The following is a 26,565-nucleotide window of genomic DNA, read 5'->3' on the forward strand; positions in this document are numbered from 1 at the left end:
CGGGATTGTTCAATCAAACAGATCCGTTACCCCTGAAAGCACTGGTCCTCAGAAAGCCGCCTGGTCTCTGCAACGACACGAGTCCTGAATGTAGAGATTAGCAGCAGTGAAGTGTCCAACTGAGCAAGTATTGGGGAAAATCCCACGACATGGGGGGAGATTCCCCTTGCAAACACTTCATCATGCCCCTGCTAAGCCAGAGAGTCACGACAGATTCTCTCCAACAGGGCTAGATCAAAAGGAGATGGCTTTAACAAGAGGCTAATCCTGTTGTAGTGAGCACAGCCTGAAGCAGGTTCCCAGCTATGCTGCCAGAAAAAAGGGCGAGAAGTCTGTTCCAATCTAAAAAAGAGGAGTGGGGGGTGGGAAGGATGCCAAAGAAGCTTCTCGTCACACCTGCCAGCAGGCAGCAATGATAGAAATGGGGTACTGAGAGCATTTGTTGCAGAAAAGCTCAGCTCACAGGCCCTCCAGTACAATCATGACAAGGCAGAGAGCTGCAGGACCAACACGGCAGGCAGCTCACAGCTACACCTGTCTCAACTTCTCTCAGCACAAGTGCCTTATCATTTGGTATCGGCATCTGAGGAAAATCACTGTTGGTCACACTGAGCTGAGGGAAAATGCTGCCACCAGCTGTCAGGTGTGAAGGGAACGTGACCTCCTCAGCCACTATCAAAAAAATTGTATAGGCAAGGGCATAAGATTAAATCCATACTAACAACAAATTACTGTAGCCAGCCTGGGAAGTACTGACAGAGGATGCAACATTAGAGCTGATAACCATGTCAGAAAACAGCCACCCTGCAGAATAACATGTGGCTTTGGATGGCAAAGAGTCAAGATTACTTAGACTCCAGTCCTAGCCATGCATGCAGTGCAGACGTAGACAGAGCTACAGGGACAGAGACCTGTGGAGTTTGACAGCGAGCATGTATAGGAATGTATCTGTTACATGGAACTCGCTGGCTAAAAGACAACCAACACATATTGTAGCTTAAAACTTACCTTTTTCTTTTGAAGGCCTCCTCTTCCAGTAGAGGAGTCACTCCAAGATTCCTGAGCTGCCAGGACAGAGGACAAGACACAAACCTCAGACTGTGAGAAGGTGGCTGCAGCAACAATTCATGGTTGCTTGCACAGTTCAGAACTTCCTTCAGGAGAAGGCCCTTTGGCTCCAATTCCCTTGTCATTGCACCTTTAGACTGTTTCAACTGAGGAATTTCAAACCCAGCTCACAGGCCCATGAGATGCTCTTGCTTAGCTTTCCCTTTCTTAATTTCATTCTTAGTATCCAAATATGTGCACAGCCTTCATGAGGTGATGTCTGATCAGACTGAACTGGCACACACCCACTCCCACACAGAAAACTTTTTCTGGAACTACCTGAAGCTTTCTGGATCCTGTATAAGCTGCAGAAGCCAGCCTCAGAGTCAGGCTGGAAGCTTGGTGGGGACCTGCATAAGTGTGCACCTCACAGTTCAGGAAGTTCTTGGGGTTCTCCAGAGAATTTGGCACTGTGGTAGCACAGCAAGAGCTATGCTGCAGGTGAGAGGGCTTTTCACCAGCACTTACAGGAGTGCTCATGGTGGCAGTCCAAAGCCATACAGGCTGTTCTGATAAAGGCGGAAAGATTTAGGGGTGGGTTCCCTTCCAAAATCATGTTCAGAAACAAAGCTTAGCAAAATTTGCTGACTGCCAAATGGAAGCGAATAGACTTAACCAGTCTGCCTTGGGAGCAGAGGGGTGTCTCAGCAGATGCTTCTGTCGTACTCTAACCTCACTCCAGGTAATTTAAAATCCATCAGACAACATGACATCAAAAGACTTCTGCCCACTCTTCATTCTGTAAAGGTCAAATTGCAACTACCTTGTCTGCTGCTGTCCTCTAAGGGTACCTGCATCTTTAGACAAAACCCCAGTATTAATAACCTCAAGCCCATGAGAGAGGAATAATCTGTGAGAAAACGGAATAATTCTAAGCGGCAATAACAGAATTGCTGGAGCTCAGAGCCACACTTAATGAGCTACTGATCCTGAACTGAGCTTTAAAAATCACAGGGGAAAGATGCAAAAGGTGCTTTATTACTTTAATTACCTTTATTATTAAAATTCTGGCAGCCTCTTCTTGCCCTCCCTTTTCCCATGATTTCAAGACTCGCTCTCTGATGAGTTTGGATCAGTAGTTTAATTAAGTTGGCACCTATTTCTAGCTTGGGGATTCGGTGCCCTAGAACTCTGCTGGCCCCCACTGAGCCTGTGGCCTAGCAATCCTTGGCACTATTCCAACCCAGTGGCACTGTATCCTCACTGGAAACAGCTATTTAAATTATGCTCTTTAAGCCAGGCACTTAATCATCAGACATGAGAGACAAGAGACCCTGTTGCATTTTGCTGGGGTGAAATGCTATCTTTCCTACACTACTTGTGAAATAGGATTTCTCACCATCCCTGAAAGGAGTGCCCCATGGCAGCAGTCTCCAGCAATGCCTGTCCTAGAAAAAACAAGACCACCAGAGGCTGGAATCAGGGATTATCCTGGCCAGAAAGGAGATAAGACAAAATGTTGCTGTCCTTCGCCGTGTCCCTGACACTCTCAGGAACTTGGGATTTCTACAAGCGGAGATGTCTCTTCATTGTGTTAGTAATGATGCTCATGAGCTGTAGATACTATGTTCAGGAATTTCCAAAGCAAGCAATTTTGGCCAGTCAGATTGAATGATTTTACAGTTCCATTTCAGATTAAGAAAAATACAAATCAAAACCAGAACAATAACAGCAGGCAAGAAAGCACTCTCAAGGAAGCCAGTTTGCACTGCTGATCCAGGCATGCTATACATTGCCATTAAAACTGGGGGGAAATGCTGCTAAGGAAAAGGGAATTTCTCAGCAGTGAATTCCTGAAGGGCATCTTCAGCCTAAGAAAGTGCTTGAAATCCTTGTCATGGAATCATCTTCTCTTTAACAGAGAGAAACTGAGGTATTTTGTTTCTCTGCTGAAGGGACAACTCCCTCTCTGGAGTCCCACTTCACACAGCCAGACCTGCTTGGTGGTGTAAGTGCCTGTAAGTACTTGGATTTCCTAAATAAAGCTGTGAGGTTCGTGCCTGGCAGATGGTCCCTCCAAAGAGCACCAATCACTGCAGTGACAGACCACTAAGACATTGAGTCTTACCCCACTGACAATGCAGACTAGAAAATGACTACCCTCCACCACCAGTGAATCCCAAGGGTGAAATCAGTACTAAGTATCAGTCAGAAAACGCCCTGGGTCCAAATTTTCCCCAATAGTTGAACTAAGATTCAAAGCCAAACCTCACCCTTTAACTAAAGCCAAAAGGGCTTTCCAGTTCCTCTTGGAAGAGAGCCCCCAAATCCTGCTGGGGAAGCTCTACTCCACCACTGCTTCTGCTGGGACTCACCTCTTCCAAACCACAGGCAGAAAGCACAAGACAAACTGTGCACAAGGCTGGGAGTGTAACAGGGAGAAAATGAGTGATAAGTTAAAACCACTGGCCTGTTCCTTGCTTAGAGAACCAAGACAGGAAAACTGTCTGCTTCCCTGTCCTGCTGGCCCAGCAACTGCCTGAAAAGACAGAGACTGAAAATGGTCTAATACCTCCAGAACTGGAGGAAAATAGAGAAGGAAGAAGGGGGAGACCCTGTTTTCTGTACCTAAACTAATGAGTAATAGCATAGTACTTTTATTTCACTTCCAATATCCCCAGCTGTCACTTACTAGTCCTCAGGACAGGTCTATTCCCTACCCCAGCTGTACAGCTCCCCAGGCATGCAACAAAACCACAAACAGCAGTGAGCATGCACCCATGCGCACACATCAATACATGCACACATTTCACTAGAAGCAGCAACACTGCCTGCCCCACAGGTCTGGAGATTTCTCTGGGTACTACCTGCATGATCCACGTGGGGATCTAGCCAAGGGAAGAAACCTGAAAATCAAGGCAGGGTGGAAAAGGCATGATCACCAACAGCTTTCACTCACTGAGTAATTTCACTGGACTATTATACCAAAAAGCTTTTCAGGAAGGAATTTGTCCAGCTGTAGCTTAGAGCCTTTGTGTGTAGTCCCCACAGACTTCACACAGTGGGATTTGCTATCCTTGGTTAAACACAGGTCAGCAAAGGATTTCGGGTGAAGGCAAACATCATAGCCTCAGTTCCTTCACTCTCAGAATACGTGTGGCTTGGAGAAGCATCTGCTCAAAAATCTATGGATTGTCAGCCTTGTTGTTAGGGATCTCCACAGCCTGGCTGAACCTGTTCCTTGAGATGGCAAACAAAGCATTAACAAACACCAGATATGGTGATATTCTGGGAAATAGAAGGAATGCCCATCCATGGGGAACTAGGTCCAACAACCCTCTTTCTCTTCATCATGCTAGCAAGGACTTCACATGCCAGACTGGATTCAAACTATAGACCCAGAGGGGTCTACAACACTGCAGAGAGGAATCCAGAAGTGATTCCCAGACAAGCCCTTTATGACAACAAGAAAAAAATGGGAGCACTGGAGTACAGCAGACAGAGGAATTTAATCCTGAAGTTAAGTAAGGGGTATCTCATGGAGAGGGAAGCAGCACCCTGCTCTCCCACCATTTCAAATGCACTTCTCATGTAAGTTGCATAAGCAAGGGCGGGATGAGCAAACCTTCCACCAGGAGTTCCAAGGGAACCACCACCCTTTCTGTCAGAGCAGATGCCTATTCAGGGTGCATGGAGGACCTGAAGAGACAACATCTTGCAACCGCAGCCTGGGAGAAAGAACAACTGAACAGGCTGAATGCAACTGTTACCATTGTTTTGCTTCACCACCACAGCAAGACTCAGCACTCTGTGCCTGTAAGGTTTGCCTCAGCACTACATCCAGCCTCGGTGGGGACAGACCAGACCTCAGAAGATCCATGTCCATCATGTACTACAAACCCCATCTTGGCTTGTCCTGGACACACAAGTCACACAAGCAGTACTTACCTGTGGGAGGAGGAGGAATGGCTGCTGGCAAGGGTTTAGTAGATGGAGCTCCAGGACCGCCCTGAGGATAACCCATGTTCATGGGGCAGTTGAAAGGTGCTGAAGAGTAGTCTAGAGGAGACTGGCTTGCCACAGGGAGAGGACAAGCTGCAGAAAGCTGAGATGATGGGACTGAGGCTGGAGTGAAGAGGGCAGGTCTGGGTGGTGGAACACCAGGAGACATAATGGGCATGGGCTGTCCTGGCAGAGACGGCTGGCTGGAGAAGGGAGCAGGACCAACAGGTCCGACTCCCACTGGTCCAAATGGCTGAGACTGTGGCACAGCTACAGACAACAGAGAGTGTATCAGCATCACTTGTTTCATGTGCCAACTACTCACGACACTATCCTTCTTGGTAGTAAGTCTTCCCTTCTTCAAGCCATCCCGTTTAATATCTGTGTCCCCCCTAGCCCAGGCTACATCACTCAAACTGTCACCAAGCCAGCTGTGGCTTTTCCACCCCTATGTATGCTTAGTATCAGTGCACATGCAGCAACAGTCGCTACAGCTAGATGTGTCAGAGGCACTGAGAAGATTGTCAGACGGCTGACTTGTTCTTTGTCAGTACAACAGGCCTGTGAGGAAAAAAGTACAGCAGCCACCCATATTGAAGGCTTTAACCTCAGGAAACCTAGAAAATGGACACAACTATCAGACAATGCTTACCTGGCCCTGAGACAGTTGCTGGATTCAAGCCCAAGTTGTACTGTGGGTACGGGTGTCCTCTGGAATAGACACTTGTTTGTGGACCTGTGCTGGCTTGGGGAGGGGCAACATGGTGAGGTGCCATGGACATCGCTGGCACTGGCTGAGGTGTGAAGAGGGAAGGCACTGAAGGCTGAGATGGTGCTGAAGGGGTAAATGATGATTGATAGTTGGGCTGCAATTAAAAAACAAAGATCTTGCAAATGGCCAACAGAGTCATATGTATACACATAATAGCAGATGAAATTTCTATCCCTGTCACTTCTCAGGCAAGAGAACTTGCTGCTGCTGTTGGTGCCCTGGATGCACTCGATCAAAGGCCTTTCCCACCACATAACTTGCTCAACAAGATGAGCACCACACTCTTCAGAGTATTCTCCAGCTCTCAAAAGGATTAGTCCTCAGGAGCAAGCTCCCATACAGTGACTTCCTGGAAGCACAACCGGACGAACAGAGGAACAATAATGGAATAATAGAGGTTGGAAGCAAAACTTTGCAAACAGTCTTCTTGTGCAAGAACTGAGATTAAGCCATACTACACTAATTTTACTAAGATATGAGGGTAACATGAGCATAGGAAAATGACCACATCCCCTTTCACCCTAAGATTTGAGATCTCAGTGGATCACTACACTAGTAACATTCTCCTCTAGGGACTGCATGTAGGACAGGGCTTTGTGAAAAGATGCCAGACAGCTCACTTTTGGATAATCACAGAGCTTATGTTTGCTCCAGTGAAGGACATCACTGAGGAGTTCCTCAGTGTCTGCAATTTATGTCATCTCATATTACTTCACATGCCTTCCACAACCCAGTAGCCTTCCTCCCTCCTCCCAAGCCATGAACACCTGAGTTTAAGGCCTACCTTCTCTGGATGTCTGGGACCTGCTTTGTGGGTTGCTCCTTCAAGGGTGGAACCACTCTTGGCTGCTGGGGCTTTACTGACCCCTACGCTGACACGAGTGTAGGGAAAAGGGGGTGGCTGCTGATCACCCACATTGTCTCCTTGAGCATGAAAGAGCCGGTCTCGGAGCTGTTCAATCAGGAGCTGAAACAAACTGTGCTTTAGAAGAAGCACCTTGAGAGCCCCAGATGGAAAATGCTGGGAAGGCATTTAAAGTAGATCCTGACCTAAAGCACTATGAATCAAACTGCAAAACTAACCATCTCCCCAATAGCCACCAGGAAAAAAAAAACCTCAGCAAATGGTAAATGACAGTCTGGGACATCACCTGCCAAACTCCCAAGCAGATGAAGTCTCACTGATCCTTCCTCCAGTCCTTAGAGTATTCCTTCCTCAAACCCTACCCACATTTAGGCACTAGATGGATTTGTTTCAAACTGCCAGGTGACCTCCCCATTCCCTTCCTCTAACCAGCTAGTTTCAGGAGGAGAGGCAGCTTCCCTGGAGAGCTGCTTCCTAATGTTGTTCTCCATCGTCCATTTTACAGTTCTATAGCTCTTTTCCTTTTCCCTGAATCAAAGGCACTACAAAGAAAATGCAAATGAAGACAAAACCCATTTCCTGGAACACCTTCCCCCCTCCCCCTCTATTCTCAAGTTAGCATAACTAAGGTGAAACCTTAAGTCCTGATGCATGTCAAAACCCCAGCTCTCTCATACAAAGCACCATTTCCCCCCGCTATACTACTCTTTTCCACAACAGCTTGCTGCTCACTCACCTCTTTAGAGCTGCTGGGTAGGTAATTCATTGCAGCTCCCAAGCATCCTTGTGATGCCAGGAGATTGGCATATTGGGTGATTCGTTCTGCCAAGACAGGGCCTGGTGCTGGTCCTGCTGTGCCTCGGAGCATCTCAATGGATCTGCTCAGCACCATTACCTTCTCTATAAGATCCTGAATAAGCCAGGGGGAGCAAAGAAATAAGACTGCTCAGAATCTGACTGGCTTTACTGGTCCATCTCACGCTGAGACAATACCAGATGGCCCTCCCCACTTTCAGCTGACATTGGGTCCAATGTGGACAGAAGTTACTTCCACTCTGCACCAAATACTGTCACTGATGACCATTTCCTCAGGTGCACTTGGAGAAAAACAGGAACCAAGAAGCAAACCCTGACATTGCTACTTTAACAGTAAGGGAAGAAAAGAAAATCAGAAGCCACAAGAACATTTCAGTCAACTGTAATCTTTTTACTAGGAAGCTACTACTGTTACAAGCTCTCAGCTTGGAAGAGGAAGGCTTAAAACCATACCAAGAGAAATGCAAAAAAACTACTGTTGCTGACAAAAGGACCAGAAGGTTTTTAGTTACTCAAAACTCCTTCGACTCCTAGAAATCAAAGGAGTGTTTACAGCTGTGGAATGATACGTGCTCATATCTGGCAACTGGGAGGAGGCCAGTTTCAAAAACAACCAGGAGTGCTAAAGATGCCTTTTTTTGTTGCTTTTACTTACTAGTGGGATTACAAAACCAGGGAACTCCGTAGCAGAAGGCATTATCTACAGATATCCAAGTGGAAGACTTGTCTAGCTCATTCTAGCAAGTGACAGACATAACAGGGCTTAGTGACTTAGGTTTAAATGTAATACTACTGAGATTAACTCAGTTGGTCAGAGCATGGTGCTGGTAACACCAAAATTGTGGGTTCAATCCTCATATGGGCCATTCACTTAAGTGCTGGACTTGATCCTTGTGGGTCCCTTTCAACTTGGATTATTCTGTAATTCTGTGAAATAATCAATAGGAATGAAGAGAGGTAGGTAAAAACATTGACTTAGAAGTACCGATTCATCTGCAAGATGCGATTCCCCCTACGTGATCATTTTACTTGCAGTGGGAATAACATGGTCCAGACTTCATTTTATTTTGCTAAGGCTATTCTGAAGGTACAGCTAGATAACTGGAACATTAAGTTATACATGATAAGCACAGCAGCAAATGTACTCCCAGGCTACTACCAGTAAGAAAACAGGTACAGCTCAAACTTCCCTGAGAAAAAGGAAGCTCAGAGATGACATCAGTATGTATGAGAAGCAGATAGGCTGTAACTCCTGTCCATGGCTGGATTTATGTGCAATGTAAACACACAAACACTGAATGATTAAGAGAGCAAGCCTCCTTTCAAAGTAGGCCCACAATTCAGGCTAGAAGGAGATACCTTGGTGAGTACAAACAGGTCTCCACTGTCTGCTGGAAACCAGATACTCTGATGGGATAATGCAAACAGTTCAGGGCTACCAGACTGGCCTAAAGAAGAGTCAAACCAACATTATAGCACCTGTACCTGTAGGGCAAGTGGTGACGAAGTCTCATGGTTTTTTACCCAGCATTCCACCAACCTCTCCACATTTCCTGATGAGATATAGCAGAGGCAGGCGTCATTGGACAGGGCTGCATCTCCCTCTGACTCCAGGCGGGCACCCAGCACATCTAGAGAGGAAGAGATGTAGCCAACATTTAACACGCTCCCCTTTTGAAGAGCTCATTAACCCCGATGTTTTGGATCTGCACCTAATTAGAATCATAGAATCATTTAGATCAGGAAAGACCACTATGATCAAGTCTAACTATAAACCTAACACTGCCAGGTCCCACTAAACCAAGTTTTTAAGTGCCACATATACATGTTTTTTAAATAACTCCAGGGATGGTGACTCCACCACTTCCCTGGGCAGCCTGTTCCCAATGCTTGACAACCCGTTGAGTGCAGCTGGTTTACTTAATGCCCAATTTAAACTTCCCCTGGTGCAACTTGAGGCTGTTTCTTCTTGTCCTATTACTTGCTATTTTGGAGAAGTACAACCTCCTTTTGGGTAGTTATAGAAAGCAGTAAGGTCACTCCAAACCTCCTTTTCTCCATGCTAAACAACCCCAGCTCCCTCAGCTGCTCCTCATAAGACTTGGGATCTAGACCCTTCACCAGCTCCATTGCATAACTGCTGGATAACACAGAAATGGGCATCAGGAAGGAACCCCAAAGCCAACTTGGTTGAAAAAAAAGTACCTTTCCTACATCTGCCAATTTTTGTATGTCTGCCCAACACATAAAAGAAAGAAAGGACAGATGAATTCAGTGAAAAGGTCCAACACCTTTTTTTTTTTTTGAATTTCCAAAACAGGTGTGGGAATCTCCAGGCAATAGTAGGGTGCTCAAACCTGTTTTAGATGGAGTGAAGCCCACTGGACCTTTTACTGTAAAGGAAATACCTTTCTCTATGGAATAAAAATCACTTTCTTCATGTCTCAGCTTAGTGATAGCATCTATCCTGTTTTTTTCCATGCTACTCCTAGAGGGCACAGGAAATACCCACAAATGTAACTTCACACCATGATTCTCAGCTACAGTGTGCATCTATCATTCTCCTGACTCAACAGTCCACACTTATTTAAGTTCCAGGTAGCTGTAATGGGTAAGAAGTGCTTTCCTCTCTTAACTCTATCCACTTCTTTCTGTAAGCAGTCCAGAGGAACCCCCTGCAAGGGAAATTGTATCAAAACATATTACACTTCATACCACAGAGCTGAGTGTAGTCTTCATGCTTTGAGTATGTTAACAAGATGGCCAGTGCCTCCTTCCAGCTCTGTAGGTCACACGTGCAAACAATATCTTGCCAGTTCTGCTGCACAATGCAGGAAAGCAGCTGTAAGGGAAGCAGAAGGCCTGTCAACCACTGAAGACAAAGATAAGCTCACAGCCTAAGCAACAGCTCACTTTCAAACACACTTCCCACTATGCAGCAACTACCTCACTGTACGTTAAGGTCCAACAATCTCAGCATCCCTGTGTTAACAGTAATTGGAACCTGATGCCTCTAAGGAAAGTAAAAATGCCCAACAAAGCACTTCAAAGAATATAGAAACAGCCATACTAGACAAGACTAAAGATCTAACACATATCTTGTTTCAGAGCAGCTGGTATCAGTAACTGGAACACAGTGTTAAGATATCCCAACCTCTGTTACACTTTCATTCATAAATTAATAAGCTAGGAACTTCCTAGTTGAGCTGTAAAGGAGCAGTATGCACCACAGGTTATAAGCACGAGAAGCTGAGACAGAAACCATTAAAAAAAAAAGGACAGAGAACACAGACACACTATGTAGACAACATAAAGTTGTCATGAAACTACCACGATATTAGAGTAAATGTCCCATGATAGGAAACACCCAGATTCTGCTGACATTCTACTTCCTGCATTATGGAAAAAGCATTTCCACATATATTCAGAGAAAAATTTGCCAGGACAGTGGACACCTTCCCCTGCTCAGTGTACACACAAAACCATCGCTTACCACAGAGAGATTTGTTTTCCGCTTGGCAAAGTAGCGCTTCTGGGTTTCCTTTAGGAGGTTCTCCCCACCAGCTATAGCTAAAATGATGGCATCAGCAAAGCGCTCTGCTCGCATGCACAGCTCCACTGCACCCTCAAAATTCCCCAACAGAAGGGCTTGGCTGATGAGTCCATCTGTATCTACAGAAGTGATAAGTAGAGTCAACCCAAAGGGTTATCACTCAGGTGCACTGATGATGCTTGTTTTAAAGAGCAGGCAGTAAAAAGCAGTAACAGCTAAAAGCCCAGCTAAAGGAAAATTTGGAGACCCAAAAAAACCCACTGACTTGACTCTAAGTCTTCCATCATCTAGAAGATTCTTCTGTATTTTTAATGGGTCTCTTATCTGGGCAAAGTATTTCTCTGCTCAATGAGATATGCTGCATGACACTTGAAGGGGTCATGTGTTTTAAAAGTGTCCGTCTGCTGGAGTGAACTAGATTCTTCCTGGTCCCCCTTAATTTTCTGGTTCTCTCTCCTCTCCCCTTTTCCTAAGAGGGCAGAAATACTCTTCATGTAACGTACCTTCTGTGACAGGAATCTCCAATGTGCTCATATTCTGTGGGATGAGGTTATCAAAAAAGGCTGAAGAGGAAGAAACAGCAGCTACATCATCGCTGGAATTCATCAAAAGCTGTGCAAAAAGTGCAAGAACTTATTTCACTCACTGCAGACACAGATCCTACCCAAAACAGTTTAGTGGATCACAGAGTGGGACAGGGCTGCTCTCCATTTCGTTGTGCATGCTCATATAAATCTAATTTCAATTTGGAAACTCCTGTCACTGCGCTATCAATCTGCACAGTTTCACAAGGGCAGTAACAAGAGCAGTGCTGCAACTAACAAAGCTTAGGAGAATGATGGTGCAAGACCTGCAATGCCAACAGCACTGCTGGGCAGCATTCATCAGCTCAACCATCAGCCCCTGAGCAAGCTGAACTATTTTGGAGGGAACAGAGACAAGACCAACAAGTAAAATCTATAAATAACAGGTTGGATCACAGCCATGCCTGGTGCTCTACTGAAATGCAGGACACAATTGCTACTCCTAAAGTATCTCAGCCAGTGTTTGAGGCTTGTGAAGAAGATTACTAATCAGAGGACATAAGTTTTAGATACCTCAGAGGAGAAAAATGTACAGTGTACCAGGCGCTGGAAGGCATCTGAAGATGGACATCCCAAAATTATGTGAAAATACATTTCAGAGGATAGAGGTGAAAAGGAAAGAAATACCACAGCAGAAGCTTCACAGAGGAAATCCAGAACAGTAGCATGAAGTTAAGCTGCAGTGAGGCTAATTCTACCACTGAAGAAATCAACACAGAAGCAAGCCTTCTTCCAGGAATAACAGCCAGGAGTCCTTCTTCCTTGTTCATGGATTAGTTTTAAAGCCAGAAGGGAAAGTTATAATCATTTAGTCTGACCCTGTGAGGGTCTGACAGGCCTGTGAACTGCTCTCTGCAATGCCGGCATTGAGCCCAATAAGTTGCAGTTGGAATTAGACCTTGCAGTTCATTCTGCCCTCCTCTGCTCTCCCAGGCTGGCAAGAGGTACAGGACATACCTGATCTGGTGCAGCATTTGTACCATCTGCCTCAGGACGAGGCTGTTTATCTGGGATCCCGTTACTCAAACATGAGGCAATCTAGAAAAGTAACAGACACACACAGAGTATCTAAGTCTCTATCAAAGTAAGCACCTGGACAGCAAAACTACCAAGAAACTGCCAAGTCCCAGAAGCAATTCTCCCAGCTCTTTCACCTGTTGGAAAACTTCCACCTCACCCTATTCCTGGCTGGCTGCCTATCAGTGGCTATCTATTCCTTTCAAAGCATCCATCAGTGCTATGCCAGACTGTCTCCACCTGTCACCTTCTTCCCGGTTAAGGAATCTCCTGAGATGCAGAGAGCTGAATGCTAAAAGAAGCTCTCACAACTGCACTGTTGTTAAACATTTCCCAGTGCACCAACAACCGAAAAGAAGATAAATGGACTCAAGACCCCTTTGGTTTGATTCATTACACCTACAGTTACACCCTTACAAGTGCTTGCATTTGCTTTTTAGTGGGGTATACTTCACATGAGTCCCAGCTGAAATTTCATACAGTTTGGTCTTTCATGTGCTATGAGATCACTTGCTCAGTTCCAGTTGGGACCCTACAAACTCTCCTGCAGTAGCTTTAGTCATGTAAAGGTTTCTCTCTATTGGAAATACCCCTTACCTTTTTTTGCAGATCCTCTTTACTGTAGCCCAGCAGCTTGAGAAGTTTAATCCTGGAGTCCTGCTCCAAATTCACCTGAGTCCCAATGGATATTAAAAAGATAAAAAACATGTAAAATCATGGACATCTACACATTGACAATAGTTAGCTCCTTCTGGCAGCAGCAAAGTTTAGAGCTCAGCTTATAGATAAAGAACTCAACTATGAAAAGTCCACCTAATGACTATTGTGGGAACATTTACAGAATTTAAGTTATAATCACAATAAAAGGGCAAAACTCAAGTTTGCCACAGTTACAACTGAGATACAATTGTATATCAAGACCATGACTGTAACCTGCCCAGTGTCCTTGGTCATCAATTCCCTGGATAGTTTAGGAACAGCCAAGCTAATCTCTTCATTGAGAAAATTGACTGATTTGAGTCTGGATGAAACTGAGACAAGGTGGTTGCCTGAATTGCTAGCTGGCCTCACAAGAATTAGTTAACTGTTACAGAAGCTCCCTGGATGAGGATTTCAGACTATCCAAAAAATTCCCACAGGCTGCACATAGCCTAATTGATAGGCACTATTTATATGCTTTAATGCATGATTAGCATTCTGCAAGGAGAATCTGCCTGTCTCAGTCAAGTCGCATGCTGCTCCTACTACACAAATGATCAAACTATACATGGATAAGATACTTGTAAACAGTCCATTTCAGAAACTGTTCCTGCAGAGGCAGGAATGGTGCTGCAGGACACTTCTTGTACAGAAGCCTGGTTTGTACTTTAAGACAATCAATTGTAATAGATCCTTTTAGTGCTGCAGTGGTCTCTTGGGACCATTCACCAGATGGATTATAAAAAGTGACTAAAAATGACAGTTTGATGTGTCTCATTTGATGCAACTGAAGACATTGTGGCAATGGAGACCACTGTCACCACCTAGACTAACAGCTGGCCATCCTATTCAAGATTCTCTATGCAAATATAATACTATGGAAAAGATCCCAGTATTTTGCCCTCCACACAGTCTGCTATGAGTGTCTGTACACCCCTGCCAAGACTAAGCCTTGCCTCTTCAGAAGGACGACCACCTCTTATTACCAAACTCTCACATTACCAAATTGTCCATGAAGGCTAGTCAGTCCTCATGCCACCACAGCTCTCTCCCTTGTTCTGGGGTATCTCAATGCCCATTTGGACTTCACCTTGAAAAATAATAATGTACAGCTCCACAGGTAGCAGGCAGATACAGCTTGGCAGTGTGTTGAGATGAAAACATCCTGTTTCAGGAAGCCCAAACAAATCCACTCCTAATGAAAACCAAGACAACCTCCAAGACCTCAACTTTCTTTAGATAAGTAACTAGTCTATTCATTCAATTCCATTTTATATTTTGAAGAACAGAAATATAAATGGCTAGAGAGGACCATATTCCACCCCAGGACCATAAAAGAACTGACCTCTGTATTTCACCACAGCCATCCTACCTTCAAGAAGTTCCAAAGGTTCTCATCAAATGGTAGCTTGGCTGTCTGGATCTTGCCCTGGCAGTAATCAAGGAGGTTCCCTGACTGCAAGGCCATCTGCAGTTCTTTGGATCGGAGTAGGAATTCAGTTTCAGTAGTGACTTGACTGATGAATACCTGGTGTGGGTAAGTCTGCTGCATTTGCTGTCCAGGAGCTTTGGTAAGACCAAAGGTAATCAGTTTTCCTCCAAACTGAGAATAACAGAGGGAGACACAGTAAGTATTCTTATAAACAAAGGTAAAAGCTACTCAGTTCTTCATTTAGCAAGGCAGACCCAAGCTCCAGCAGTGATCACAAGGAACCCAAGAGTTTAGTGTGTATGGACGGTATGAACATTGAGGGAGTTCACAGTACGAGCCCTTCAGCTGAACACTGATAAACTTGACGCTTGTGCAGATCCAGTAAGGCCTAGCCAATTGTGAATGCCAGAGAGGCACAGAGGAAAAAGTACCATTTGGAACTGTTAGTTCTTCCGTTACATGGAGAGGCAGACTGCAATGATAAAAACTATCAGGTGAAGAGCAGGCACTAGACAGACAGAGAACAAGTCAAGCAACAAGCTAAAAGAACAATTCAGCCTTACAATCTAGGAGCAAAGATGTGAAGAAAATTAAATGCCTGGATAGGAAGGAGACAGAGAGGAAAGAATGGGAATGCATGCCAGCCTACAAGGACAGCTTTTACGAATTTTTCTTAGATTTGTTAACTCCTACTTATAATCTCCCATTCTCTGCTACAGGACTCTTTCTTGTTGGAAATATACCTGAATGTAGAGAGTAAACAAAATTCACTTCATGGGACACCACAATGCACCTTAAACAGGCATTAAACCAACTAGCAACAGGTTTCTCCAGTGAAAGAAAAGGATTGTGTCACATGACAACACATCTATTGCATTTTCAGCTAAGGATGCTCCATTCACTTACGGCAAATGAAACCCCCACAGGTCTGCGAATCCACTTGGGTGGCTTTTTTAATGGTGGAATCAACGTAGTCTGAGTTACTTGCTCTGGCACCTGCAGAGGAGGAAGGCTCTGTCCTGTGCCAAAGGGATCCAGGTTGTTGAAGGAGGAAGAGATCTAGAATCAGATGGAAATAGGAAGAAATATAATTCAATTCCTTTCTGTATGGAGTAAGCACAATAAAACATTGCTTAGGAATTAGTTACTTTCCACACTGATGAAGAATGAGGCTAATACAGCACCTCCTTCTGGAATAACACCAAGCCCCGATGCAAGAGAAATGGCATTTCAAAACAGTTCCAGAAAACATTTCTCAAGGAATTTTTTACCCTAAGAGATTTTCAAGTAATTTTTCCTTAGCAAGATGCGAATTTCCTAACAAACACTGCTAGGCCTAGCACCCAGCTCAAACATAGCAGTTGCAAAATTACTTGTTTTATGCAAGATAATGACAACATATGGTCAAAAATTGTCCAACTTATTTCTTGTTTTTCTTACAAAGGAATTCTGACTCCCTTTTTGTTGCTGGAGTCTTTCAAATGGGTTCATTTCAAGGACTGTCTCAAGCTTTTATAGCTTAGATGAGACTGACGAAATAAAACTTTCTTGTCTAGACAAGAGTCAAAAGTGGCCCCTGAGCCAGATTTCTACATATAGGGAGTCAGTGAACATAGGCACAATGCTGTTCACAAGCACTTTTCATTTTTAACATCGTTCGCAGAGATTTGTTGTTTGCTAAAGATAATCCTGCTCAAGTTTGACTGGGCCATAGGAAATAACCTTAAAATTCAGCGAACTAGCACACCCAAAAGGAAGCAACATCAGCCTGATCAAGCTAAGGTTGCCAAACCTTAGAATCACAGGCAATGTTTTGTCTTTCTTCAGGGGAAATCAATTCCAAAGAAAGAATATTTCTTGAAGAACAGCTTATATCCAACAAATCAAACATCCTAAACCTTAAAGAAATAAATATACACAACCAGGCCTGCAACAGAGTTTCTGTCCTGAGACTACTGAATTTGTAAGAGAGAGAACTCTTGGTCACAAACTTCCTGCCACCATAACTGTCATTATCTCCTTCTGCTTGTGTTCTAGCTTGTTATTCAATTTATGCAGGAATTATTTGACACTACTGTTCCCCAGTTTTGAACAGTGGAAGTGCGGTGCATGCACATAAAGAACACAGATAAAGAAAATTCTCCATGGGTTAAATAAATCCTTAATCTCCCACAGCTGTTGCTTGATAAAGTATTTTCGGTCTCTTGCAAATCCTAAGAAACTAAACTCAGTCAGCTGTAAATGACTATATAAATAACACTTAAGCCAGCTCATACGTATTCTCTTAAAACCTGTATTGTAAGGCATTTGTTGGCTGGGACAGAGGGAGGGAATTAAAAGACCAGACACAAGATTAAAACTAAAATTTTAGACAGTAGTGACATTTAATCTGTTCAGAGTTTGCTCATCTATTCATTGACTAAGTAATGGGTTTCAGTATCAAAAATATTAACATGCTCCAAGTTGTAGTCAACACACTTGAGGAAAATTGCTAATAGTTGTTTGCAAGCCACTTTATAAAATTATCTTCTAAAGTAATGAAGAATAATGTATCCTATTAATCAGTATCAATGTATTTAATGTTAACTTAATGACAAGAAAAACTTGTGTGCTGCTTTAATTTTAGTCTAACGGTAATAACAATAAAATAGATCTTAACATCACAACTGCACTTGATCTTGGTTCTCTTTACACACTTTGTCAGAGGCCATGTGGTCACCTTTGGGATTTGGTGGGATTATTAAGCTCCCACACAGGTAGCTTCCGGTTCCCACACCATACAACCATAGGTCCTGGTGCATGGGACAGATTGCATTGCTTAAAAATCACACTGTTACACACGTGTGCCTCTACCACTCTGAGCAGTCACGGGAGAAACTGCCAGTCTGCCAAGGTGTAACACGGTCACAGGACTTCACCTTGTCAGCCTGCGTCCTCTGCTGAGCTTCCAAGTTCCCACCCATAACAGAATAAACGTTGATCCACCCATCGAAAGTGGCAGCAGAGAAGACCGAAGGATTCCTAGGACACCACTGGACATCAAAGCACCACTGACTCCGAATGGGCAACTCATACACCACCTATCATAGAAAGAGAGAAGACAGAAGCACAACACTAATAGCCTCCTGCTTTCCCCGAATTACTTGCCCACAGCAAGCACATCACTTTATTTACATGTCACCATTCCATACAAATCTCTTATTTTTGCTTCTTGAAGGGTGCATTTGCAACCAAATTATAGCATATTGAGTCCAAACAGTTGGAAGTCACAGAAAGCTCATGAAAAACTGGATTCTGACTGTAGAACAAAATCCAAAAGCAAGAAGTCACTTTTGCTCTGCTTCCCAAATACTGCTGAATCAGAGTACTAGAGCATTGTCACATTTGCTGTTAACCAAAGGAGAGACACCAGAAAACAATACAATAAAACCAGAACTCAAGAGGCAAGAATGTGTCAAGAGCAAGAACACATAAACAGAAAGAATAGTGTGGAGTAACAAATGTGACAAGGAAAATAAAGAGCCTAAAGAAAAAAAAAAAGAACAAGAAGAGAGGAATGTAATAGCTGCACATGAACTACGAAGGACATTGCAGCCAACAAGTTTATGGTTCAGCACTCAAAAACCCAAAGTTCAATTCATGGCCCAGTCACAGACTTCCTGCCTGATGTTGGGCAACTCACTAATGCAGCCTTGACTTTAAACCTCTGGTTTGTAAAATAAATATATCTATCTCCTTTACGGTTTTTAGGAACAAAGCATAGACAATCACAACTTTGTTTTCTGTGGGAACATGATCTGTATTTTCTTTTCCAGGTACAAGCAAATTAATGTAATTTGCTTATATTAAAATCTACATTGCCAAATAGAAAAACTAACAAACAAATCCCAAAAAACCAAACATTGCCCAAACCCAAAGAAACCAGTACTTCCCTCAAACCTTATAAGATCAGCCATTGTGTATAACTGTACTAATCCTTAATACTGCAAACCTTCCCAGCTTTTTCACCTGAAAATTTGCTGTTCATTGGTACCAAGTCAAAAAGAGCCCCCTAACAATCGTTTATACGTGAAAGTCTAATTTGAATTTGGACTCTGGAAATCTACAGCAGCATGCACAAAGATTAGTCAGCCACACTATTTTTTTTTTTTTAACTTTTCCGTTAAAAGACAGTGAAAATACTTTTGTAAAAATTAGGCATCAGGAACATTTTAGAGTCTGATTGTCTTCTAACCACTAGAGATCTAGACAAAGTGAACATCAAATCCCATGAAACTACAACAGCAGCATTTCATGCATTTTAGGAAAATTGATTCATTTTTTTCCTTGCCTCCAAGGCAAAAGTGGTCAGCTGAGGATATTGTCCTATGAAATGAATCTAGCCTGGGGATCCCAGCTGGACTTTGTTCAGTATTGTTAGAGTACTTTCCCCATGCTATCATCAAGATCAACTGCACTGTCCAAAGTTCAGTTTTACCCACGAACTCAGCATTGAATGAATGGGTGTGCATAAAAATTTTTTTAGAAGCCCAGTTTAATTCAGGTGATACCTAAATATACCAAGTATGGTAATTCTCAGATGTGTGACTAGGTAAGCACATACCTGTGAAACCATTTTACTGTAAACAAAGTTTACACACATTATTTAGCTACATTGTTGGCTTCTCAGTGACCCTCTCTAACTTATTCTCCTTCAAATTTCCTCCCAAAAGAACTTACTACTCTAGGAAAAGGAAAAAGAAGAAACACATGGAAACAGAGAACACTAAAGTACGAGCACAGCAAGAGTAATCATAAATAGTTGAAACTAAATCTTAATGTTTTCTTCCCTCTATGATCTCTAGACTCAATGAAAACCGATTTCAGCCGGGATATGGACAACACTCATTCACTCCAGACAGAAAGAGTGCAGAAGACATGCTTGAGGGAATTACATTGACACTCCACAAGAATACAGGGAAGGACACAAACACACAGCAAAGCACACAACTCTATAAAGTATACCATGTGTACTGCTAGCTGTGGTTACGTACCTCCCCCATACTTGGGTTCCAGCACAAGATTCGGTTGTCTTTGGCACTACTCAACAGCAGTTCAGGGTCAGCCTGGCACCAAGAAACAGAGAGAACTCCCCTAAAATAGATCAGAAAGAAATCAGTCGTATTTCCTGTACAGACAACTCTGTCACCCAGTCACTAAGAAAGCACCATGCACCCGCACTCAGGCTCAGAAATGCTAGTTCTCATCTCTACCTTCAACCAGATTCATCTGGGAAAGAAAGCAGACCAAGGAGAAAATCATACTTCCCCCCCCCAAGTCCAGTCTCCCAGATATCTGACTTGAAAAGATGCAACACAACATGCAAGTCCTCACCTGGTGTGCCCTTCCAGCTGGCTAAGAGGAGAGGTAGCAAAGCGTAAGTCCCATATTTGGATCACTGGCAAACGGTCATCCTCAGAGGAAAGGACTAGCTGGGTTGCAACTTCTGGATGCCAGGCCATTCCTGAGCAATGCATCTAGGGACAAAAATAGCACAGGCTGAAAATTCAGCAAAGCAAGCTGCCAAAAGCACAAATGGCACAGAGCCATGTCATTCTGTACTGAACTTGCCTTGAATGCCTGACATAAACCAAGTCTAGCAATGTCTTGCTCCAGGCAGCAAGTATTTCTACCTTCTCTATACAGCAAAAAAACCCCCACTAACCACACAGAAGTCAAAGTCCAAAGCTGACCTAGGAAGAAAGCTGGGAAGCTTCTCATATAGGAGTTGTGAACACTGAAACTGAATGCAAAAGTGCCTGAATTTTAGGAAAAGTAAGGGATCTTGTTGCCCCATTTCATTAGAGAAAGAATAAAATGAGGTCCTACAGCTCCAAGAGAACTAGTTCCAACAGCTCCTAGAATAAAACCCCTTATGCCAAGAGTCTGTGCCACTGCTTTGTAGTCACATGTGGCATGTTTTAAGGTAGTTAGAAATGCAGGCTTTTTTCCACTCACTCTGTTGCTGTGGTCACTAACTTTGATGATGGGCTCATTCTTCCTGAGGTCCCAAACCACAGCCTTGCCACTGGGGTGAGCAGAGGACAGGATATGCTGCACCTGCCGATTCCAGGACACCACACTGACGTCCTCATGAGGCTGCCAAGACAGGAAAGGCCACATGTCCATTATTCCCAAGCTGAAGGAACATCAATCACAGGAGTCTGCCACTAGCTTAACTAAGGGATTAGAGATTTGATGATACATAGATTTCTCTCTTCAACTGCTGATCAACTAACTGGAAATACCAGCAGCACTGACCAGAAAGACATGGGAAAGTCCTTTACTCAGAGTACAGTGGACAGTAAAATTCTATGAGGGAATGTCACCTGGAAAAGTACCTTTGCATTTTAGAAGCAGGTACTGGATTCTACATCGGCCAAATGTGTTATAAATCACTCCAGAGAGAACTGCAGCTGAGCATATATGTATGTTTCTACCCCAACTTCTTAGATGAACTTAAATGGAAAGATGACCTTGTGCAACATTTCAGGAGTGCAGTGAGATGGAAAACGATGAAGTATTCATGGCTAATTGCTGTTACTGTATCTACTGCAATGCAGGAGATAGGCAAGGAAACAAACAAGAGACTTAATGGAGGAAAATCCTGGCCTGCTTTTAGCCAAGTTTACTATGATTTTTCTACTTTCAGGAGTTGATTGTCCTGAATAATATAATAAGCATCAGAAGATCAGAAACTTCTTCCTCTTCAAACTCTGGAAACATTATCTGGGAGCAATAGCCAAGATGCATTTAATGGCTTGCTGGCTCTGCTAGGGATATGACTTTCATGAGGTATGAAAAGCCTCAGCTGAAGCCTGAAAAAAATTCATTCTTCAGAGAAGGTCCAATAAACCTTCTTAATCCATCGTACATGCCCCAGCTGGATCACAAGATAAAACTGGTCAGTTACTCGATTCAAATCCACAAAGAGCTTACCCATCCATGCAAAGTGCATCCTTCCAGAACTTGCCAGCCTACCTCCCCTTTACAGCAGTTCTTCCACCCCCAAGCATGAAACCAATCAGTCTCTTCTGATTCATCTTTCTGCTGACAGACATCAAAGTCATTCCCCTTTCACACACTGACTAGGCTGGTATGTGTCCACACACATCTTTTTGTCTTGCCTACTGAGATACAAAACTGCAGGAGTATTGCCCAGAGGAAAAGCTTGTTTACCTGGGATTTAGTCCCTGGAGTCATAGGCACACTGAAATTATTCAAGTCCCAGATGAAAATTTCAGAATCATTGGCTCCGGAAGCCAAGAGATTACTCTGTAAAAGGAAAAGCTCAGCTGAGATTCCTGCTCACAAGGGAAAAGTACAGATTTCTTAAAAATAAGTGGAAGCAAAAACCCCAAAATCTTCCAAAGTGAGATGAGAGCTGTATTTCACAGCCACTGGCAAGTATAAAGGTACTAACTGGATTATAAACCAAGCATGTCTCTGGCTTGCATGCCTTCCACTGTGGCATAGTACGGACACATTTAAAATTTGTTTGTTTTGTTCAGGTGGCTGCTGTTAATCTGATGAAATTCTGCTGCAGGCCTGGAAGCCACCATCTCTGGCCAGCTGAGCCTTTGCCCTGCATCCTGGCACCAAGGACATTTCTTCTGAGAAGATGCAGGTTTCTCACAACTGACTGCAGACAATTTTCCATTTGCCTTTGTGCTACCACAAGAACCATGGTCTGTTCACTCCTCGTTTATGTTGCAGTCCCTTCAAGTGTGATCAGAGACCCACTGAATTAAATACCAACTGAACAAATAAAAAAAATAGAAGCTCTAATTTCAAAAGAACAATGGTTTAACATACAACAATATTACAGGACATGTTTTTATAGAGAGGTAAGAGATTTGAACAAGATGACAGGGGAATTCAGTGGCAAAGCTGCGAACAGAACCCAAATCTGAGTCTCAAACCAGCTTTGTGCCACAACTACCATGCCTCTAAATTTAAAAATTATTCTGTCAATTTATAAATCTCTATGCACAAAGGAACGTATTTTCTAACACAGAGGTTAACTTTCCTTTGGTATCTTAATGTTACACACCTGGAAAGGGTTGAAGTCAAGGGCTCGAACAGGACCGGAATGTTTCTCTGTCTGCCCAATGACAGGGTCGCTCTTTGAAGTCAAGATGCGGTGCACACTGTACATTGTCAGGACTCCGTTATCCCCTCCACCAATGAGCACTCCAGAAGACTCCAGAGCCCCATTTCCAAAGTTCCCCCAGATCAGCTTATGAAATCTAAAAAAAGAAGAAAATAAAGCTGGCATAAGCCACGATTTTTGGTGGAAAGCAAGACACCCTCCTCATTACCAAAACTCACATCCATGTTTCAACCTATCAAACATATCCATCAGTCTGCACTTTAAACAATCATCTCCCTTTTAAGAGGACTGTGGCTCTTGCATGCAAAAAAAGGAAATAAGCTTCCTTCCCAAGACTTTTAAAGGGAACTTAAAAAGGAAGAAGTTGTCTCTATTTTTTTGGCTGTTTCATTGTTTGTTTAAAACTGTTAGGACCTCACATGGGATTTGGTGGGTGAAATCCTCTAGCCTACACTTTATTGAAAATTAGTTAAGAGATCTATGTGCCATCATTTCCAGAGCTGTTATCTGAAATATATGCTAACACCCTTTAAAATCCACTAGTTAGAAATCACGGCTGTATTTTACACTGGGTGTAATGTCACTCACACTGATGAGCCTAAGAAACCATCTTGTCTTAAAAAGCTGGAAGGTAAGTTTCACTCTCTATAGCCTCTTCAGTGCAAACTGTTAGTCCCAGCAACTTCACATTATACATAATGTCTCTACTGACTGACTATCATACAAGTAATTTCAAATTTCTGTAACAGTCCAACTGCCCTACTTTTATACCCAATAAGATCTGTATCAACAAAAATGTTCCATTTTTGAAGAGAGGTCAATTGATTCAAAAGATCACTTTATATGCTGTAAACATTGCCTCCTCCTCTCCTTTCTTGCACCAGAAAACCCTTTCCAGTTTCATTGATTGATACATCAGTATGAGCCTCTAGTACCTGTTTGAGGCAGGAAGTGTTCCTTTCTGCGTCATGTCCAGGGAGGGATCCCTGAAGTCAACCTCAAATATTTCCAAGGTGGCATTTGTACTGAAGGATGCATCCAGTTGTTGGGCAGATGTTCCTAGTAGAAGTACAAGGGCAACACAAGTGGGTATTTTTATCAAAAGCACAAGATACAAAAAGAGCAAGGCACTGAAAACCTGTTCTTCATAGTCACACAACCTTGGTGTTGTAACAGCTCAAAACAGGACATGCCTGAACACCTCAGAAAAAGGAATCAACAATTATGACAACAAATTAGAAAGAAATTAAAAGTTCTTCAGGAGATTCTGGACACACAAGGTTACTGTTGCACAGATAACTTTCTTTCTTGGGATAGATGTAACTCATGTACCTCCTCCAAGCAGCTATGGCTTTTGATATTAAGTTCTTCTCTAAATTACAACTGCAGTGACATCATAAAATCCAGCTACAATTATGATCCCAAGTACTTCTGCACACTGCTCCTCAACCATGACCACATGTCTTAATCAGACCTTCTAAACCTACTCTACAGCCTAAGTTCAACCTTAACCAACTAAACGTGCCTCAGCAACCCACAGACAGCTAGCAGTCACAAATCGGTGGCTTCCTTCCTTCTCCTTATTCTTACAGAATAAAAGCTAAAAGTTGATTTAACACTGCCTAGTGGGACATTGCCAGGCAAACAGTCCCCCAGTTACCACAGGGATGCTTACAGCACGGAAAGTGCCCAAAGGACTGTTAAAAAGCAGTACAAATTATGAAACAACACAGTTTCTGATGCAAAGCAAACTGAAGCCAAGACCTTTGGTTCAACCAAAACTCTGGCCTTGTTCTCTACAAACTTCCCCAATGCGAATTCTTCAGAGGCTGCAGTTCTTCACACACTGCTCCAATGTGGGTCCCCTCCATGGGGTTGTCTTTCAGAACAGATTGGTCCAGCCTCAGTCCCCCATAGGGTCCCAAGTCCTGCCAGCAAACCTGTTCCAGTGTGGGCTCCTCTCTCCATGGGGCCACAGGACCTACCAGGAGCCTGCTCCAGCGTGGGCTTTCCACAGGGCCACAGCATCCTTTGGCATCCACCTGCTCTAGCATGGTGGATTGTAGCCGTCTAGCTGTTCCACCATGGACCTCCATGGGCTGTGGGGGTGACAGCCTGCCTCACTAAGGTCTTCACCAGGGGCTGCAGGGGGATCTCTGCTCTGGCACCTGAAGCACCTCCGGCCCATGCTTCTGCATGGACCTTGGCGACTGCAGCATTATTTCTCTCACATACTCTCCCTCCTCTCTTGTGCTTCAGTTACATAGGGCATTTTTTCTCCCTCTTACTGTGTTATCCCAGAGGCACTCCCACTGCCGCTGATGGGCTCAGACAGCCGTGGGTCCGCCTGGAAGCTGGCTGGCATTGGCTCCAGCGGACACAGCGGGAGCCTCTAGCAGCTTCTTACAGAAGCCACCCCAGCTACCAAGCCCTACCATGCAAACCCAACAAAACCACCACAGCTGTCAGCTCCACACAGACAAACTTGCCTGCTGCCAACTCGGTGACTGACTGAGGTTGACCTTCTGCTTCAGGAAATAAAATTACTGTAAGAAGAGTGATTAATTAATAAAATCAACAAAACATAATTTAAGGTTTTGCAGAAGTACTGAAAATGGAATGCTAATCAAAACAGGCAACTTTAGGGAGAAGAGGTTTATAGTATTTGATTGTCAAGCCACATGATAATGACTGAAGACAGACAAATAAAAGTGACCTTAAATGAACATTACTTGAATTAATTTTTTTTTCCCCCACAGGCATAGCAAGCATGTAATGTAGAACAGCAAGCAGCACTGGAGTCCATACAGTCTTAATTACAAATCAGAAATAAAAAAAATCATGTATTCAACCTTTGAAAAATCACTCGCCTTTAAATGTCAAAGTTGGCATAGAAGTAATCCTCTACTAGTTACTTGAAAAACACATAAAAGCTGTAATGTTTTTGGTATATTGCTTTTAAGTTTTCCAGAGACTACCAAGGTGGAAACTGTTGAAAGCTAAAACCCATACAACTCTACATAAAATTTCTCTGTGATTCATATTCTAATATTCACAAATTGTGAAGAACTTTACCTGTTGCTAGGTAAATAGGGTGGTTGTTTGCTGGACTCCATGCCTGCACAGCTGTTCGCTCAATTTCTTTTAGCTTCATTTTCTAGACTCTGAAAGAAATTTCACACAGTTTAGAACAGAGAGATACAGTTGACATGAAAATGGTCACATCAGAAACAAAATATTCCCCTTACCAAGATGAGAACACATTGCTCTCAAAAGAATGAAGTTAATTGCTACTTCCTGAGGTAGTGAATACAGTTTTACTGGAATGAATCAGGACATTAAAGAAGTCATTAAAAAACACCCCCTACAATCCCACTGTCTGACCCCATATTTTCTTTCATATATATCTCTCTTTTTCATATGTCCCAATAACAGGAGAGTTTCAGAAAAAGGAAGGGGATCTAAATTAAACAACATACTCAAGTCTTCAGTCCAGGCTGGTTTAGATCAGCTGCAGAAATTAATTTAAACAAATGTATTTTGCTCTAGCACTAGTTGCTCTCTCCAAACAAGCTAATCTCAGTATGTACATAAGCAAAAAGGGAGCAGAAGGAATCTCAGGGCAG

General features: G+C 43.3%; 1 protein-coding gene across 3 annotated transcripts in view; it reads right to left on the bottom strand.

The window, feature by feature from the left end:
- Positions 1 to 26,565, bottom strand: part of SEC31B (SEC31 homolog B, COPII coat complex component) — a 39,193-nt gene that overhangs the window by 8,637 nt on the left and 3,991 nt on the right. For 2 of the 3 annotated variants that reach the window (XM_032115884.1, XM_032115883.1), the window contains exons 2-23: positions 26,015 to 26,103; positions 23,875 to 23,998; positions 22,880 to 23,075; positions 22,006 to 22,101; positions 20,785 to 20,925; positions 20,161 to 20,303; positions 19,821 to 19,920; positions 17,706 to 17,867; positions 15,694 to 15,846; positions 14,728 to 14,958; positions 13,254 to 13,328; positions 12,597 to 12,677; positions 11,559 to 11,667; positions 10,996 to 11,174; positions 10,218 to 10,344; positions 8,988 to 9,133; positions 7,423 to 7,596; positions 6,606 to 6,788; positions 5,702 to 5,915; positions 4,996 to 5,319; positions 3,915 to 3,953; positions 1,009 to 1,064 (exon numbers count right to left, since the gene is read on the bottom strand). In XM_032115884.1, coding sequence (XP_031971775.1) covers positions 1,009 to 1,064; positions 3,915 to 3,953; positions 4,996 to 5,319; positions 5,702 to 5,915; positions 6,606 to 6,788; positions 7,423 to 7,596; positions 8,988 to 9,133; positions 10,218 to 10,344; positions 10,996 to 11,174; positions 11,559 to 11,667; positions 12,597 to 12,677; positions 13,254 to 13,328; positions 14,728 to 14,958; positions 15,694 to 15,846; positions 17,706 to 17,867; positions 19,821 to 19,920; positions 20,161 to 20,303; positions 20,785 to 20,925; positions 22,006 to 22,101; positions 22,880 to 23,075; positions 23,875 to 23,998; positions 26,015 to 26,093 — 3,132 coding nt within the window. In that variant the 5' untranslated portion in view covers positions 26,094 to 26,103. The remainder of the gene's footprint in view (positions 1 to 1,008; positions 1,065 to 3,914; positions 3,954 to 4,995; positions 5,320 to 5,701; positions 5,916 to 6,605; positions 6,789 to 7,422; positions 7,597 to 8,987; positions 9,134 to 10,217; positions 10,345 to 10,995; positions 11,175 to 11,558; positions 11,668 to 12,596; positions 12,678 to 13,253; positions 13,329 to 14,727; positions 14,959 to 15,693; positions 15,847 to 17,705; positions 17,868 to 19,820; positions 19,921 to 20,160; positions 20,304 to 20,784; positions 20,926 to 22,005; positions 22,102 to 22,879; positions 23,076 to 23,874; positions 23,999 to 26,014; positions 26,104 to 26,565) is intronic. The other variant, XM_032115885.1, reaches the window with a different exon arrangement.

This window comes from Corvus moneduloides, chromosome 8, assembly GCF_009650955.1.
Source record: "Corvus moneduloides isolate bCorMon1 chromosome 8, bCorMon1.pri, whole genome shotgun sequence".
Classification (NCBI taxonomy): domain Eukaryota; kingdom Metazoa; phylum Chordata; class Aves; order Passeriformes; family Corvidae; genus Corvus; species Corvus moneduloides.